This window comes from Grampus griseus (genome assembly GCF_964374135.1).
Source record: "Grampus griseus genome assembly, chromosome: 13".
NCBI lineage: Eukaryota > Metazoa > Chordata > Mammalia > Artiodactyla > Delphinidae > Grampus > Grampus griseus.
In genome coordinates, this window is record NC_139007.1 from 59502823 (window position 1) to 59522337 (window position 19515).

The 19515-nt window shown below is 37.3% G+C and overlaps 1 protein-coding gene across 10 annotated transcripts in view; it reads left to right on the top strand.

Annotated features, from left to right (window-relative positions):
* Positions 1 to 19515, top strand: part of EYA4 (EYA transcriptional coactivator and phosphatase 4) — a 261488-nt gene that overhangs the window by 209257 nt on the left and 32716 nt on the right. For 6 of the 10 annotated variants that reach the window (XM_082668672.1, XM_082668677.1, XM_082668673.1 and 3 more), the window contains 3 exons: positions 1572 to 1755; positions 9577 to 9713; positions 11169 to 11252. In XM_082668672.1, coding sequence (XP_082524798.1) covers positions 1572 to 1755; positions 9577 to 9713; positions 11169 to 11252 — 405 coding nt within the window. The remainder of the gene's footprint in view (positions 1 to 1571; positions 1756 to 9576; positions 9714 to 11168; positions 11253 to 19515) is intronic. The other 4 variants (XM_082668674.1, XM_082668678.1, XM_082668671.1 and 1 more) reach the window with 1 other exon arrangement.

A 19515-nucleotide genomic window follows, 5' to 3' on the forward strand; every position in this document is an offset into this window, starting at 1 on the left:
GAAAACTGGTACATTGGCTACAGCAGGCAGTGAAGGTAGCTTGGACAAGGTGATAAGAGTGGAGATGAAGAGTAGGGGGAATCTTTGAGATATACTTGAGTGCAAAAAGACACTATAATCACTGGAAGCTGGTAGACTGGACCTTTCCAGTGAGTAACTTCATCTTCCTCTCCGGGCACTGGCAGCCCAGTGGAGAGCTTCCCACACAGATAGATGCTGGAGTCAGTCTCTCTGGCTTCCAGTTTGAGCCCTGAAACTTGCTGTCTGACTTTGGGCAAATCTCTTTAAACACTCTGTGCCTTTATCCCTTTACTTCAGTGTAAAATAGAGATAGTAATAATACTGCATAGGAGGTTGTGAGATTTCAATAAGTAAATCTACTAAAGGCCTTGGAGGAGTGCCTGACACAAAGTAAGCACTGTGTTAATATTTGTGATCCATGTTTTACTCTGAGAAAAATACGTTACTAGGAATTTTGTCCAAATACTGCCAAGAGTTTTCTGGTTTTTTTGTTTGTTTGTTTGTTTTGTTTTTGACTCTCAGGTAATAGTAGGGAACATCAGATCCTGAAATTAACAGACAAATAGAATTTTCATTTTCTGCCATACTGCTTAACCCTTTCTGATGATACATATATTTGCTTATACATATATTTATGAACGCAGAGAATTTCCTCTTTTGGAAACCACATCAACCATGGATCTTTGTTTCCCTTAGAAACGTGCATTAGGGACTCTTCATCCTGACCAAGGATTTGTCATCACTGATAACAGTTTGGGCTAAAACATGTCAGGTATATTAAACACCAACTATTGCAACAAATACTTATTCCTTATCTTAATATGTAAAAGGATTTTGAAGGATTATTTACATCATTTTAAGATTATTTAAAAAATTTTTAATAAAAAGCAGGTGAAAGGAATTGGCCCAATGGCTTTCTTTTCTCTCTAACAAATGATGCAAACTAAATATATGAAAGCCTCACAAAAGACTTTAGGTCAAGGCCTCAGGTGGCATGTAGCCTGTGAGAAACTGGGTAAGAATATCTTTTATTCATTTTCTTTTCTCTACTGTTTACCTCCTGCCAAGAAAACAAAATTATCAAGAGTAGCCTAAAAAGGGAACAAAAATCACAATAATGCAGCCCAAGGTCTGGATGGAAGTGGGGAGAGGGGTACACCTCCTCCTTGCTGGTGATATTAGAAGATGAGAATGAATGCTGTGAATACGAACACCTCCTTCTCTCCTCTTCAAGTGCATAAGACCTGAGGATGTACATCCTTGGAAATGTAATTCTGGGGGGAAAGTGACGCATATACAACCTTTAAACAGATTAAAATTTGTGTACTGGACCTGGTTTGCAAGACCCGCAAGGTATATCATTACCATGTGTGTGTAGGAGATGCCCGCAGAATGGTCTCTGCTTATTAGGATCACCTCAAAGCTGGGGACTCCAGAACCAGTGGAGCCAGATACTAATCTTTCCATTGCCATTGCGATTGCTTTTCTTTGGAGTATACTAGAGGGTAATCTGTCTTTCAAACACACACACATGTCAATTATTATTTCAGGATTATCCATCCTACGCAGCCTTTGGCCAAAACCAGTATGCACAGTATTACTCTGCATCAACATATGGAGCATATATGACATCAAATAACACAGCTGATGGCACGTCCTCCTCGACCTCAACCTACCAGTTGCAGGAATCTCTCACAGGACTGACTAGCCAACCAGGTACAGATCTTCATCCAGGTGAAATACTTTTTATATGTTTTGCTGTATCTAATAATATGGAGAAAATGGGCATTTTACAAACAAGGCTGAAAGCTTCCAGATAATTATGCTGATGTTTAATCTGTGCTAGTACCACTGATTTAGGTGAGGCTTTTCTGGCATTCCAGAAACCTTTCTTTTAGGTGTGGGATAGTTAGGAGATTTTAATATCAAATGACAGAATACATATGAATATGGGGATAAAAGGTAAGCGGATCTTTTACCAGACTAATTATTTCATGGAGATCTTGACAACATAGAAAAGTTGTAATATTATCTTCTTTGGGTAAAACTGATTTCCTTTATGCTTGAGAAACTGTATAACTTTTTCACCTTACGAGTCATCAGTAGCCCCAGCCAGTGAACATCTCCCACATTCCTAGGATTTTTCGGATCTTTGGTAGGTAGTTTAATATCTTTGTCTGATCAACACATATTTAAAATCCATCATAGTCTTCATTGCCAGAAGCTTGTCTGTATTCTTATTAGAATTGTATTTGCTGACATGTATTTAACACAGCTGAAGAGCTTAAAGTGAAAAGCAAGTTTAATAGAGATTCATTGTAACCCCAATCAAAATTCCAGCAGGATCTTTCGGAGAAATTATCAAGATGATTCTAAAATTAAAAGGAAAGACAAAGGAACTAGAATAGCCAAATAATTTTGAATTTTATAAGAACAAAGTTTGAGGACTCACATTGCCTGATTTCAAAATTTATAAAATATAATAATCAAGAATGTTTGGTATTGGCAAAAATATTAGATACATAGAGCAATGGAATAGAATAAAGAGTCCAGAAATATATATATTTCTGGATATATTTTGTATATGTTGTATATAATATATACAACATATACAATGATACAACATATACTAAAAGTTTGGTTTTTGACAAAGGTGCAAAGGCAATTAGAGAGAATGAATAGTTTTTCAGAAAATGGTGCTGGAACACTGACATCCATATGCAAAACAAAACAAAACAAAACATAAAACAGAATCTTGACTTGTAACTCATACCATATACAAAACATGTTAAAACTGAAACTTCTAGAAGAAAACATGGAGAAACTCTTTGTGGCCTTGGGTTACATAAAAATTTAATAGATATCACGCTAAAAACACAATCCATAAAAGAAAAGAAAAGCTAAATTAGACTTCATAAAACAACTTCTGCTCCTCAAAAGACACCATCACAAGAGTAGAAAGACACGCCACAGATTAGGAAAAAATACTTGCAAAACACATATCTGATAAAGCACTTGTATCCAGAATATATAAAGAACTATCAAAACTCAATAAGAAAATCAAAGTTAAGAAATTTTTTGTTTTTGTAAATACCATTTAGTATGTTCAAGAATATTTTTCTGACTTCCAGTTATTTGCAAGATCCAAACTCATCTCTGCTTCTTTTTTGTCCTGCTTTGGAAGGGCAAGAAAATAGGGACACATGGTCACAATACTGTAAATTCTTTCTAACTGGACCAGTGGTTCCAAGAAGACAAAAAGCCCATTAAACAATTATTCATTGAGTGCCTGTTAGGTACCAGGCACTGCTGGTAGTTCAGCAGTGAATATGCTCTCTGCATACATTTAACTTCATTTAGCTTCCATTTAACAAGCAAGACAAGATCGAGCAAATAATTAAAATAGTATGAATGTTGAGAAAAGGAAAATGCTAGATAACGTGGGGAATATTAACGAGAAAACTAATTTGAACATGAAGAAGTGACAATGAAACATACTTTTGCGATACGCGGGCCCCTCACTGTTGTGGCCTCTCCCGTTGCGGAGCACAGGCTCCGGACGCGCAGGCTCAGCGGCCATGGCTCACAGGCCCAGCCGCTCCGCGGCACGTGGGATCCTCCCGGACCGGGGCACGAACCCGCGTCCCCTGCATCGGCAGGCGGACTCTCAACCACTGCGCCACCAGGGAAGCCTGACAATGAAACATACTTTAAGCGACAGAGAAAATGCAATTATATTCATGAAATGGCAACATTCTTTCTTTTTGGTTCACTATTATATAACAACAAGGTCCTACTGTATAGCACAGGGAACTATATTCAATATCCTGTGATAAACCATAATGGAAGAGAATATTTAAAAAAAGAATCTCAAAATATTGTCTCTAATCTAACTATAGACCGAAGGGAAAATTGTTAATAGGTGTACTAGACTTTGATGCCCCTACTACCAGTTTCTTTCCCCTTATCTTCTTTTTAGACCCTCCCTCCTGTAAACACATAGCCCCTTTGAACCTCTAGTCCTCATTCCCTTTTTAGTCGTTCCACCTAACCTCCCCCTCTCTTAGCAGCCATATCTTATGTAGGGCCAGGATGAAGGGAAGGCAAGAGTTGCCTGGGGTGCAGAATGTAAGGGGGCGTTCATTCTCACAGCCCTTAAATTTTACACCCTTGGCACACTACCTGCCTTAACTTCCGCCCAGCCTAAATCCCATGTTCCAATTCTGTCCTGATCCTCTTTGAGTAAACACTTACATTTCATTAAGAATCTTATCTTAATTTAAAGAATGAGTGATTTCAGAATCCTTGCTTACAAGTGGTGGAAGCACTTTAGGTGGGGAGATATTTGACGTTCTCGTCACACTGCGAAAGGTGTTTCTCACTGGTGAATGCACGGGGAAAACAAAGTAGAATGACTGTGTTCAGAAGCAAAACCACAGACTAAATATTTGATCATCGAGATATCAGAGACAGAGTGACAGGACTGGCAAAGTGTTTTGGAATTTACTAGAATTGAGCTACCAGGAATGAAAACCATTCAAATACCCCAAAATGGTTTATGCTGCGTAGAACTTTGGGTGGAAGATTGGTTTTAATCTAATTTCAGTATGACCACAAGAGTTTCTATGCACGAAAGACACAGATGGGTACTCTCTATTAGCTAAAGAATAATCAACTTTCAGAATAGCTATTTTATTTACATTAAAAATACCAAACGCAGACATGTAGATATTCTGAGCATGTGACTTTGAATGTAACACAGTCATATGTGACATTCTCATATTCAGTATCAGAATGCTGCAATTTCTTCAGCTTTCCACTGGTTGCTAATACCAACGAATACGGTTTGACATAATTGTCAGATCTTACGAGACTTTCCATTGAATTTAAAGAAGAAATTATTTCTACTTGTACCCATATTATTCTCTCAACCAAAATCATAACAATACACGTGTCTAGATCTTTAAGGAACTCTGTGACCTCAGACCTTCAGTCAAGATAGTTTTAAGTTTGATTTTTGCCTTTGCAGGTCTGGCATGCATCCAAAAAGTAAACAAGTTCATAACTATGGGATTTTTCTTTATTATTGATGAAATTTGAGGTATTTTGTTTAAGGGTATAAAGAGTATTTTCCACTGACTGGCTCTGCGTTTGGACTTAAAGCAGAGACCTAACAGTTAAATCCACAGTTTGTCATAAATCATTCACTGTTGACTTCTCCCGTGTTTAAAATGGAAACATACTTTATGTTCTATAAGAGACAGCTGGTTGCTCTGATTTAGCGATAAACCTAATGAAATAAAGTTGGATCTAAATATCCAAAAGTTAGAAGGTGCAGTTATTCATTACGGTACTGATTAAAAGATAATTATTCAGTCATGTATAGTGTTAGCCCAGGAAAAAGCCTAGGGCAATGGGTAATGACTGATGTTATTTGGAAATTACAAATAGCATTCAGTCATTTATTTTACCTTATTAGGTAATTTGACAATGTATTTAAAGAAACATTACCATGCTGATTAAGAACAGATATTTTAGTTCATTATCTTTGAAAAGAGCTTTTTTTGCCTTTAACATAAAGGTTATCTTAGGTATATTATATTTTTGATTCACATTCCGAATGTTTGATGACTGATAGCACATTAAGCTTAGTGATATTTTTATAGCTCCTTTTTAAAATTTTAAACATCTTTAAAATTAAATATAACTAGCAATTTGTAACAACATTCTGTAGTCTGAGACCTTGGCAAGCATTTCAGATACATTAGCTAATTAAACTTTACAAGTGTTGCAGAAAAGTAAAGGATATGGTAAGATCACTCTTTGAAAAGAAGCCAGTTTCTTAGGCAGAACTCAGTAGACTGTCTAGGCCTCGTGGCATTTCACATGAGGACAGGAAGGAAAGCAAAGTACTAATTCAGTTCATTGAAGGAACAAGAGGACTTAAACGGAAAGGACTGACCACATTTAACTTCTCTGCCAATTTGCATTTTCCCTACCTGCAGCATACTGTACCCTAGTGCAATTACCTGAGTGAAATTGACAGAGATGCTGGAATTAACAGCTTTCTCCTTTTAAAAACAAATGTCAACAAATGTTTAATGACCAGTTGAGCTCAAGTTCCTGATTTTGCCCTTTATCAGAAGAAAAGCTAGAACCTTCAAAAGATATGGAGGTCAGTTCATTTCCATCTGGGTGGTTGCTGTAGGAGCCCAAATACAGCACATGGCCTCTTAAGGACCTGCTCTTTTACTCTGATGTTCTTCAGATGAATTCCTTGGCCCTCACTCTCACAGAAATTGTGTAAAGTCTGTGTAACTCTTTTGATTAGTAGAAACAGATATACATTTGACCTTTTTGTAACCTGGACAGACTGGTGCTATTTGGGAGAGGAAGTATTACCTAGTGGTTAAAGTGGGAGTTCTGGAACCATATCAACATTTCACATACAGGCTATTTCATCTTGGTTAGTTAATTGAGTCCCACATGTCTCCAGTTCTCCCATTATTAAAAGAGGCTAATAAAGGAAAAAAATTCACTGGGTAGAAGTGAAGTTTAAGTCATATATATATGTGTGTGTGTGTGTGTGTAAAGAACGTTTCACAGTAAAGAGCTCTGATAAAGCAATAAGAAAAAGATAACCCAATTTTTTTTAAATTAGTCAAAGATTTAAACAGTTACTTCATAAAAAGTAGATACCAAATGAGTAAGAAACAAAGTATTCTACATCATTACTCATCAAGAAAATGCTAATTAAAACTACAATAAGATACTACCAACCCCTACAATCGCTAATATAAAAAAGACTAGCAGTACCAAGTATTGGTGAGGATGTAGAGCAACTAGAACTCTCATTGCTAGTAAGAGAGTGAATTAATACAACAGCTTTGGAAAAGAGTGCTCAGTGTCTACTGAAGGTAAACATATTCCTTCCATTTGACCCAGCACTCCCTCTGCCAGGTGTATACATATAGGCATATGCTTAGTATATACATACAGGGATATGCTAGGAAGGGGAGCTTATGCCCACAGGTATAAACAAGAATGTTTATAACAGCTTTATTCATAGTTGCCTAAAACTACAAATAACCCAAATGTTCATCAACAGAATGTATAAAGCATAGTGTACATATGTCATGAAGTTCCAGCCACATTAAGGAAAAAGCAAACAACTGCTCCAGGCTACAATGTGGGTGAATCTCAGACATAATGAGCGGCGACTCTAGCCAAACACGTATTCCAATAAGCTTATTGAGACCCAGACACTTCCTATGACCAGTCTTTTCCCTTCCTCCTTCTACTCTTTTCACTCCCTTGTTGTGATAGCTGCTGACTTCCAGTTCATTCGAGTAGCTGAGTTGTTCCTGCCAAACCCCGTCTTTAGGGATCCAGTCAACCATCAACCACCCATAACTGAGCACAGTAACTTCGGGATTTTGCAAGATTTTGTCTATTCACCCCTTGCACTGTGGCAAGAACAAAGCTGCCTGATGAGAGTTAACTCCTGAAAATTGATCTATCATGGATAGAAAGATAGGTCTTGGGGAATGTCAACCAAAAAAATCTTACAAGCTTAATAAATGTGTGTTAATTTGAATCAATATTTTATCTGAAAAAGAACATTTGACTGGCAGGACATAGTAACCTTAGAAAAATAATTGAAAATAGAAAACATTTTGTGTGATATTTTTAAAAAGTAGATGTGTGTTTAAGTACCCAAATCCCCATCTAACGCCTATACACGTAAGCTGAAACCTGATTTACTATGACATAGGGCTGTATTCAGCATCGTAACTCAAGATCCTTTTATTATGCTTTCTACTCTCATGCATTCGATAGCAGAGACCCATGCAATGAACTGTGCTAGCAATGTTTTAAGAGCAAATAATATTTGGAACACAGACATTTTTTTTGATGCTGTCCTGACATGCACAGTTGTTTCCCAAAGAAAACATTTGACCGTTAGAAATTATTAGAGCTTAGCTATGTAAACACTGTTTACCTAAAACATCTCAGAAAAAATGTTACCTAAGTGTGATCTAGTTTGTTCAGATGTGTTTATTTAGATTAATAACTGCTTGGCTGTCCTCATAATTATTTTACTTTAATTTTTATGATAAAGCATGAGAGTCATAACATCTTTACTTTTAAAAATTGGGTAACTTTAATATGGTTTGCCATTGGACTCTCCTAGACATTTTAACATTATGCATATGATTTCAGTTAAACATAAATCAGATTTATCTCAGTAATACAAAAAGATAGCTGCTGTTACCCAGGCTTTAGTATACAAAGAAACTGAGATTCAGAGAGACTGAGTAAAATGCTTGAAGTCATATAGTAAGTCCAACTCTTGTTACTTGTGAAGTTTTACTGCACCTCACTGTCACCTTGGTGGGTTTATCTTAACACCCTCTCCTACAGACTTGCCACTGCTCTGTACTCTCCACCTCATAAGATGCTGCATCGCTAGCTTTAGACGTGTCAGACTTTTGGGTATCTGTGGGACATGCAGAACCCAATTAAACCTAAAGTCTGAAACTTAAGATTTGACTTGGTATGCTGTATGGGTCATCATGTAGAAAGTGACTGACCTATGAGAGGGTTAGATTGCCCACATGGTGTGGAGTGGGGAAAATGATCAAAGGAGACAAATGTGCCGTCCAGTACTGTAGCCGCTGACTTCAGTCTGTACTAGCCCCATTACAAGGACTTAATAGGCACGTGTGGCTAGTACAGACTGAAGTCAGCTCTAACTGTCATATACACACAGGATTTCGAAGACTTAGCATGAAAACGAGATTATGTAAAACATGTCATTTTTATATTTATTATATGCTGAAATGATAATGTTTTGGATATATTAGAGCAATTAGCATATAGGAATGAAATTAGTTTTACATGTTTCTTTTTACCTTTTTTAATGCGGCTTCTAGAACATTTAAAATTATATGTATGCGTGGTTACATTCGTGGCTCACTTTGTATTTCTGTTGGACAGCACTGGTACGCGCTGTTCTTTTAAGACGGGTCCTTTAAAAAGAAAAGATAGCAAACAGATAGCTTCTAGATAGAAATGCAAGGTCAAAGGGAAGGACTTTTCAACTTGTCTGTGTGCCCCCCGCCCCCAGAAACGGGAGAGGTTGAAGGGAAGGTAAGAGAGAGTTTGAGTAGTGGAGCATGATTATTCTCTAATAGGTGAGGCACGGAAGTCATATTTGCAGGGGGAGGGATGGCATCTCATCCTCAGACATAAGGATGTGACAACAGATCTAAATTTAGATAAATACATAGGTGGGGATAGAGATGGGAAGTTGAGGGCATCTGGAGTACAAAAGGTCTTCAGGTTTAATAGATCACATAGATCGAAACTAGGAGAAACCTGTGCGACCTGCAAAATTTTGACTGAATTAGAATTTTGTGTATTTGTGATTATAAATCTTTCTTGTCATAAGGAATTTTCTGTTGTAGGATTTGTTAAAATCATTAATCATGAAGACTCATACCTGATCTAAAAATGAAGTGCTGTCCTTGACAGTATTCATGTTATTCACAGGAGAGTTTGATACCGTGCAGAGCCCCTCCACACCCATCAAAGATCTTGATGAGAGAACGTGCAGGAGTTCTGGGTCAAAGTCCCGAGGAAGAGGCCGGAAAAGTAATCCCTCCCCGCCTCCCGACAGTGACCTGGAGGTATGCTGACTTCTCCTTAAAAGGTGTAATGTGATGTTTCATTTTATTGAATGATATATTCTATACCGTACAGTTCTGTAAAGTTTCAGACTTAAAAGAAAAAGATACATCATGAAATGAGTGGACCTACTATGAAGTAGGCATTTCACAGCTCTGAAATTGGAGATTTCGTCCATTATAATGGCAAAACTAAAAACAATAACAACTTAAAAATCATAATGCTCTATAAATTCTAGGCCTGAGATAGTTGCATCTCTTGATCCAAAAGACACAAACAGAAGGCACAAGCAGAAATTTGAAAAATAAAGCCATTGTTTGTGGAGTATTTATCTGAGAAGCACTCTTTCTGGGAGTACTAGGGTCATGAAAGATGTTTACATGGGTCAATAAATATTAAAAGGTAAAATTAATCTGTATGGAGAAAAAAAGGTGTCATCAGAAAATAAGAAAAATTCCAATCATTTGATACATATGTTAAAATTTTTATACCTGTAAAAATTTCCGTGTGTCATTGTTTCCAGTTGGGACAGATCTTTTGAGATATATCCATACTAAGCAGGTTGTTTTTATTATGAAACATCAGAAGAAACTATTCTTAACCGTAATGTGTTACTTCTTACACAGCTGCATATTTTAACTGCGAAAAAAAGTTAAATCTCCAGATTTAGTAAAGTCAAGTAATAGCCCTTGTATCTCTTCATAAGAGATCATTTCCTTGATGCGAACAACAGTAGTAGATTCAAATGCCTTCAAGAACCCAGCAGGTGATATGAATGAGTGAACTGGGCTAGGGGGCCAGCAGACTGGGAAGAGTGGGGAGCACCGGCCCAGTCTACAGGGACCCCTGCATCATTGCCACATGGACTGTCAGCCACCATTGCCACAAACTGGAAGTTTGTCTACTGCAGTCAAAACCCTGAACTTTGTGTGAAATCTTCTAATCTGGACATTTTAATCAATAATTTGAAACCGTTCAAAACACCGTGCAGGCCAAACAACCCACCTTATGACTTAATCTGACCCAAGGGTCCACACGTTACAATTTCTATTTAGGGATTGTTCATTGATTCTTTAAAATATTTTTTAAAATATAATTCTTTGCATGAATTACAAAACTTCATGAATTCATGAGACATAAAATTTTATAAGAGCACACTTCTATCATAAAGTCCAAACGTGTCTTTTGGGTATTAACTGCAAGTACATATTTGAATGAATTCATTCAGATTAGGACATCACATTTTTAAGCCTTATTATTTTTGTCACTCGTGTTCCTCAAGTTTTACAGGGGTTAGATTTGACAAATTTGGAGGAAAAATTAATGGAGTAGCATAGATTTCCATATAATGGTATCAAGATTATATCCAACAATAAAATGAGAGGTCACCTACTTGTAAAGAGATTTCGGTTTCCTTAGAACTTGATAATTCTTCGAGATTTATCTTTTTTCTCCAGCGTGTGTTTGTGTGGGACTTGGATGAAACCATCATTGTTTTCCACTCACTGCTCACGGGATCTTATGCCCAGAAGTATGGCAAGGTAAGAAATCAAGAAATTTTACCCCAAGACACCTTGTTAGAATTTTACTTTAAATAAAATCAAAAACCATTTAAAATTACCTTGTAGTGTTTTTATTGCAGTCTGTCAAGTCTGCTCTTAATTATTTATTTCCAGTGGCTCATTGTTCTTTAATGTGAACTGGCAAATTTTACAGAACTTAATTAGAAATCATATTCTTTTTCCTTTCTTCATAATAACTGAATTTTCTACATGAAAAACCAAGCTTATTACCCTCACATAATTATTTTAGAAAATGTTTTTGTAAATTGAAATGGACTTTAAACATTATAATACATATATTATTGTCTAATAAGGGAACCTTAAGAAATTGTTTGGATTAATTTGTTGCACCAGATGTTGCTATAGAATGCCATTTGATATAAGGAAGTAATCTTTTGTCTGACAGATCCTTTGCATTTATAAATATAAGTATTTTTTGGTAACTTTGAGGAAGCATATTATAGAGACTGGGAATAATACCCCGTCACACATACAAATCCAGAGGCAGATGTTCTCATTACTTTCCTTTGTCTCTTGCCATTATTTTCATAGTCAGTTTGCTTCTTGTAACAGTGCTGTTATACACGTGTGTGAGTCTGTTTCAAAGAGTGATGCACCTGCAACAGGTTTTTCAGCTAGAAACACAGTTGTAGAGGCCATTTGAGTCTTTGATTCTGTAGGACTCACAGTCTAACCAGAGTCAATTCACAACATGTTGACCTGCCTTCAATTACTGTATTCAAAGTTGTATCTAACTTTGGTTCCTTTTCATATGACACTTACAGAAGTGTCTCCCTTCATCTTTATAGTGTCACATTATTTCATAGGGTCTCATGTTAGCTCAACATGCAGTTTTTAACATCTTCTAGACTAGTTGTGATGAATTAATTGCACTCAAGCATTTCCTCCTAAATTGCGCTCTTGGTGAATTTGCATTGCATTTGATTCTTAGTATAAGTAATGAAAGTTGCTAAACATATGAAAGGTAACAATTTTATTTAGTGACCATTCAGAAAAAGGAGTCTTAGCTCCTTTATCACAATCATCATCATCTGAAACAGTGATCTCCAAAGCAGGATGTATGCGTATGTGCCAGATATACACAAGGTGCTTCACTGAGATAAGGAGAGAAAATAACACATTTATACCCGCAATTTCTATTCTTATCTGTTTCAATACATGTAAATGATTATAACTTAAAGAATATGTATGTAATTTATAAATAACTATACATAAATTTGTGGTACACACTCAAAATTCTATTACTGACAGAGCATACAGTCTAAAAAGTTTCCAGATAAAAATCTAAAGCATTTTCTTCTGAAATAATTTTGGCTTATGTGGAATACACAGTAATCCTATTGAACTGACTACAGTATTTTTGTGCAAATTTTCATATTAGATAAATGTTTAAAATAAACAGCCTAACTTGAACACACAAATCCAAATAAAAGTCCCCTTCAAAATAGTCACCATTGGAGGCTATACCTAAATATCCCTGTTGCTTCCATTATGCCAAACCAGTGGTGCGACTCATCTTTCGGAATTACCTTTAGATTTTTAAAATATTTTCTGACTTCAAATCTTCATCCTTATTGGTAATTGTGATATTTGGAAGTAAAAGGATGATTTGAACCCAAGACGATAAATAAAGAGCATGGTCAAAATGTCACTATATATATATATATATATATATATATATATATATATATATATATATATATATACACATTTTTTTTCCGTTTTCGTCAAAAATACCTTAAAGTTTCTACCATCCCAGAACTGAGCGCGGCCTTCTATTTGGGATATGAAGGGGTACCAGTAAAGAAGCAGAGGGATGGTAAACCATTATAAAACAACATCAAATAATGAAGCTGCTTTTCTTGAGTGACTGATAAACTGGCTCTAAGAGCAATTCCAAAAGCAAAGTTCTCCTACTTCCCTCAGCAGTGGTGCATCACTGAAATAACCCATCCCCTCCCAGGATGGCCACCTGGTCATGCAGCATTCATTTCACAAACAAGTTCCGTTATTTTAAAGTATTGTCGAAAAGCTTTGTTCGCATAGAAAAGAGAGACATTCTCTATGCCTACAGAGGCTTAAAACAGCCGAGCTTGCAGCAACGGCGGGAAAAGTGAGGGGAAGAAGGAAACTAATGTGTATTTAATGCCCACAATGTGCCAGCGTTAAGCATCAGAACAATTTTAAGAGGTGGGTTCTTCTCCCCAATCTGTACGTGAGGAAACATGCTCAGAGAGGGAATAAGATGTGTGCAATCACACAGCTAGTCAGTGGTAGAGATGACTCTTGGGGCCCTGGACTCTTTGACCTCAAAGCCCATGGCATTTCTGCTTATAGAACATCACATGGCATAGACGATTAAGCTACCATGAACACAATATACAAGTGACATTTCCTGAAAGGAATAAGGACAATTAGTGAGGTACTGTGAAGGCAGTTGTATGAGTTCTCCTTTAAGTTGGAATGATTCTAAGTATCTTCTTGCAGACAATTGGGATAGTTTTCCATCAAAAGGGAAAACTTAAGAAATGTTCAGTGAAATAGAGTGTGGTAGACAGATACCAGTACCTCATGGTGGTGCAGAATCGGAATAGGATCAGAGGCACTGTTGGCAGGGTGTGGGGAAGATAAGCCTACATTTCTAGAACACCTACCATGTGGTAGCACCTGTGTTTGGCATTTCACAAGCAGTAGGGATGGGGGAGAAGGACAAGAGCCTTCGAGTCAGAGAAACCTAACTTTGAAAACCCAGTGCTGACGCTTACAGTTTTCTGACCTTGGGCAAATTACTTAATTCTTCCGTCTCCATTTCTGTAACATGGGAATAATACTATTTATAGTGAAGGAGAAGTAAAGAGAATACCATGTTTAATAGCTTAGCAGAACACTTGGTGTGAACTAACGCTCACAAAAATTGTAACTGTGATTAGTCACTTTCACAAATGTTATCCAACTCAACTCTTATAATTACTCTACTGTAACGTATTGTGATCCAAGTTCTGTGGATGAGGAAACCTGGGTTATTGGAGTTTAAGAAACTTGACCAAGGTTGCAAAGTGATAAATGCTGGTACGAGTATTGGAAACCAGGTCATTCTCATAACAAAGCTTTGTCCTTAATACTATTCTCTGCTACCGGAAGGGGGCCTGCTGGAGTTGACCATGTTGAATAATGGTTTCCTCCAGGAAATTAAAAGAAATTAAAGGGAAAATGTTTTTAAGCTCTATTTTTTTCTAATCAAAATGAAAATTCCTTTATTGAGTTGCATGAAAAACAATTTAGATGACCATGTTTATTGAATTATTATTTATTTTTTAAAGTAATTTGATCATTGACTTTTTTCTTAATGTCAATAAGGAAATTGGTGTTGCCTCTTAGTAAGACGTTAATATTTTGGCATGTTAAGAAGTGACTAAATAAAGGATGTTGTTATATGAGGCCCATCCTGTGAAGCTGGGGACCACATGTAGCTCAGGGGTCATTTGAAGGGGACAGAGAGGGTATTGGGTAGTTGCACTTCACCACACACCAGAAATAAACTAGAGCTACAAGGACAACTGTGTTCATCCAACAAATATTTACTTAGCACAGGTACACATGCTTCCCGCTCTCATGGAGCTAACAAGCAAACAAAGTAACTTCAGATTATGGTAACTGCTCTGAAGACAATAAAACTAGGTCAGATGGAGAGTGACTGGGTGGGTGACTGGGGAGAGATGACATTGATGCTGACACCTAAATTACAAGAAGGAGCTAGCCGTGCAGGTTAGGGGGGAGAGGAGTGTGGAGGGGACCGTTCCAGGCAGAGGACATAGAAGGGCTCTGGGCAGGAGCAATCTTCCAGTGTTCCGGGCATATAAAGGAGCAGTGTGGCTGGAAGGTTGTAAACAAAGGTGCGTAACACAAGATAACACAAGGTAAAAACAGAGAGACAGGCAGGGGGCCGCATCAGGTCCAGCGTCTGCCGTAAGGCATTTGGAATTTATTCTAGGTGCAGTGGAAGTTGTTGTAGGGTTTAGGTTGAATTGGGACCTGGTGGTTTAAGATCGGCTGCTGCGTGGAGAAAGGAGTTTAGAGGAAGAAGACTGTTTAGGAGACTGCTGCCTGGAGAAGGGCTTCTTGAACTTGAATGTGAGTCCCTGACCCTCAGGGATTGTAAAACCCAGAGTTTCTGATTCTATAGGTCTGAGGCAGGGCCTGAGATTTCACCTTTGGAATAAATTTTCAATAAAGCTGATGGACCATGCTTTGGGAACCGCTAGAAAAGAGCATTTCCCCAACATTTTTCTTGGGAAAGCGAGTTCCAAAATATGTTAATTGATAGTCTTTGTGGAAAAAAAAACCCATGGCCAAATAAATTTGAGGAATACTTGAATTTTATGGCCATTCAGTATATGTTATCATCTTAAAGGTCCTGAGATGTTTTACAGTTAAGAATCCTTTGTAACCATGTTTAATTCCTCCGTTCCCGAGTGTCTAAGTAATGACCTTGAGGACCCACTGAAATGAGGTCTTTCTGGTGATCAGCTGACAATTCAGAAGGACTTTGCCAATAGCGAAAGTGACCAGGGCCATTATTTCTGCTGAGGAAAAAAAAGACCCCTGTACTACGTAAAGTTTATCAAATCTTGAAATTCTTAATGTCTTCAGTCTTTTTAATTTCTCGGATCAGTCTTGTTTCCACAATGTGCACTTTCAGAGTGTAAAAGTTTTGTATGACATAGTGATTTTTCTGTTCTTTTAACCAGAGAATCTTTTGTGTTCGTAGTATATCACGCTGAGTATCTTTATATAAAACATATAAGGGCAGATCTGCTCTAGGTGAAATGTAGAAGTTGGAGGACTGGAGACATCCCATTTCCCTCATGTAGACAATCCCTTCCCCCATGGTTCTCAGTCACCCCAGAAGGGTTTCCTGAGTCCTGAGGGTTGCTCAGAACACATTCTGTAGGGCAGTAATCCAGCTGAAGGAGCACCAAACTAGAGGTTAGGAGGAAGTCCTGTGCCTAGATGTACCTTAAGCTACTCATTTAACCTCTGAGCCTCTTTTCACATCTAAACATGGGTTATAATCCATTTCCTTCCTGGAGTTACCGGATGGATTAAATGATATAATGTAAAAAATATATATATAAAAGTAGCACTTAGCTCTGAAAACTATCATCCATGTCCTGTGGCGGAGAAATTTAATGCACTATTTCCCCCAAAAGGGAAATGACAAAGGCAGAAATTTCCAGACATGCAGAAGGTCAATGTTTGCACAAAGTGGTACTGCAGTGGCCTGAAGTATAGTGAGCTGAGAGCTGGAAATATAAGCGCCAGCGGTGTAAAATCATGTCCTGCCATGACCACACCTACCTACCTATCTACCTATTTTTCTCTCTCTTCCCCACCTCCAACCCCAGTAAAAATAAAGAAACAAGCAAACAAATAAGTAAGTACCATTTTTGAGCTCTTGCTATGTGCCTGGCACTTTTCTGAGTGTCCTGTCAAATGCATTACTATCTCCTTTGCTTTCACCACCACCCTATGTGATTGGTACCATGTCACACAGCTCGCAAGTGGTTTGGCCAGCCGGAACCCACGTCTCTTCCACCTGCTCTGGATCTCTGTACTCTTTTTGTCTCATGTCTTTCCCCACCACCTATCAAAATAAAATTCATGGAACATAATAATTTAGGAATGCCATTTTTACTCATAAATTGCTCTGTGTAACTAACTTTTGTGTTTTAATTAAAAAAAAACTTTAGAAAAATCCTGCTTCAGTTTATAAATAAATAATATTATGAATTTTCCAAGGATCTTCCTAATATATGATCACTTTGGACCCTGTTCAGTTGTCAACACAACATGCTCTTTTCCCAAGCAGAACTATTCCTGGATATTTACCGTGATGGCAAAGGAGGGATGTCAGTATTTGAGTTCTGCTGCCTGTGGAGCTGGTGATAGGCTCTGCAGCTGAGCACCAGCTGGCATGTACACCTTTCAGCACTGCACAGCTCTAAAGCAGGAGTTTGTAAGTTTGGCAGGACACAGACCAGGAATCATCCATCATCTGTTAGAGTTTATGAAGATTATCTCTATTCCCTGATTAATTGTATATAGTATTTTACCTGATAAGTTGCAGTAATTCCTCTTTGTTAGAAGGAGGAGTGAAAGAAGCTAAATAAATTGTGCTTTAGGGATTTGGTTTATTTTGAAGCATTAATGTGTCATGTGCTATGAGGCCATGATTCTCTAAAAGTCACTCCACAGGAAGGATGCAAAGGAAATAGCCCAAGTCAGGGAAAAGACTGAAGGAAAAGTGAACAGTTATATTGCGAAACTGAAATCCAAGCTCCCAAAACTACTTGCTCAATTTAGACAACATCTTATATAAAAGGAGCACTGGAGAAATGATATGTTCATCAGGATAAATCCACTGGTTACTTTTATATTAAACAATCTACACACACTTATGTGGAAAGGCTTCTGAAACAGCACAAGCTATATTTTAAATGATGAGATTGTCATGAAGATAAGTACTGACGTGTGTGTACGTCACCTAAGGAAAAGCAACATGATTTGCTAGAATGTGGTTAGAATGAATCAAGTGTTGGAACCATGGATTGGAGGCCACTCTGATGGCAGCATGCAGGTGACCACCCCTCTGGGCATAATGGTTAGAGCATTCTGAATTTGGAGGGAGAAGGGACCTGAGTTTAAATTCTATCTCCACTTCCTACTATGCATGTGACCTTGGGTAGTTTTCTTAGTCTTTGTGAGCTTCAGTTACTTTTATATAAAATGGGGAGAATAATTTCATAATTTGATTAGAAGGGTTAAATGAGTCAGTGCATTAAAACTCAGCACATTACCTACCACAAAGCAAACATTCAATGAGTGTAACCTGTTTTATTTGGTTCCAAGGAAGTCTGAATGTTGAGAAACTGAATTTGGGGGAAACTGGGTGTTTTATCCAAAAATGTATGTGTTGTTTCATCTCATAATGTGAGATACTCAGCTCAATGTTGTAGAGAAGAGCGTGACTAGAGAGTGATCATGGCACATATAAATTGAATGAATGAGGAATTCACAAGTCTCAAAAACTTTAGTGATAGAGAACAGACTTGTGGTTGCCAAGGGGGAGAGGGGGCGGGGAGGGATGGATTGGGAGTTTGGGACTAGCAGATGCAAACTATTATATATAGTATGGATAAACAACAAGATCCTACTGTATAGCACAGGGATCTCTATTCAATATCCTGTAATAAACCATAACGGAAAAGAAAAATAAAGTGAAAAAAATGTTAGTGTTTTTCATGGTTGCTCATAGTATATATGTTTAAGGGCACACATGCGTGTGCATGTAAACATAGTATAGTTGACCCTTGAACAATGCGGGGGGTCAGGGGTGCCGACCCCCCATGAAGTCAAAAATCTGAGTAACTTTTGACACCTTAAAAACGTAACTGCCAATAGGCTGCTGTTGACTAGAAGCCTTACTGGTAACATAAATGGTTACCACGAATTTTGCATGTTGAGGTATGATATACCGTATTCTTACAATAAAGTAAGCTAGAGAAAGGAAAATGTTATTGTGAAAGTCATAAGTAAGAGGAAGTACATTTACAGTCCTGTACTGTATTTATCAATACCATAAGTTTGTCGTCTGTTTGTAAGGTGAATCGTCTGTCAGTACCTATGTCAGTATTGTCTTACATGGTATAAAACACTGTAGATGTGATACACATTACTAACACTAGACATCAAAAATGAAAAGATAACGTGAAAAATAAATTCATATTTATTTACAGACATAACGATTCATGCACTGATAACAAAGCAGCGATGTGATTGCTTTATGGTAGCCTAAGTGTCATCAATATGGTTGCTTCACAGTAGCCTAACCTACACACTAATGAATGAGTCATTGTAAAATTTTTATGACACACAGTATTACAGTTATATTCTTAATACAGTATTGGAGACACAGTTACATTAAAAAAAAAAAAAAACACTTACCTATGATGATAGGCTGATACGCAGTTTCTCCAGTTAATAGAGAGGGGTATACTGTACAGTAATGTAATTCTTTGAAAGCAAAGTTATAAAACAGTAAGAAAACTAACCCATTATTAATTTTATATGATATATCGCTCACCTTATGCACACGTAAGGATAAGCTGTTCACTTCAATACAAGTCTTTGCACACGATGTTCTACAAGACAAAAACTTAGG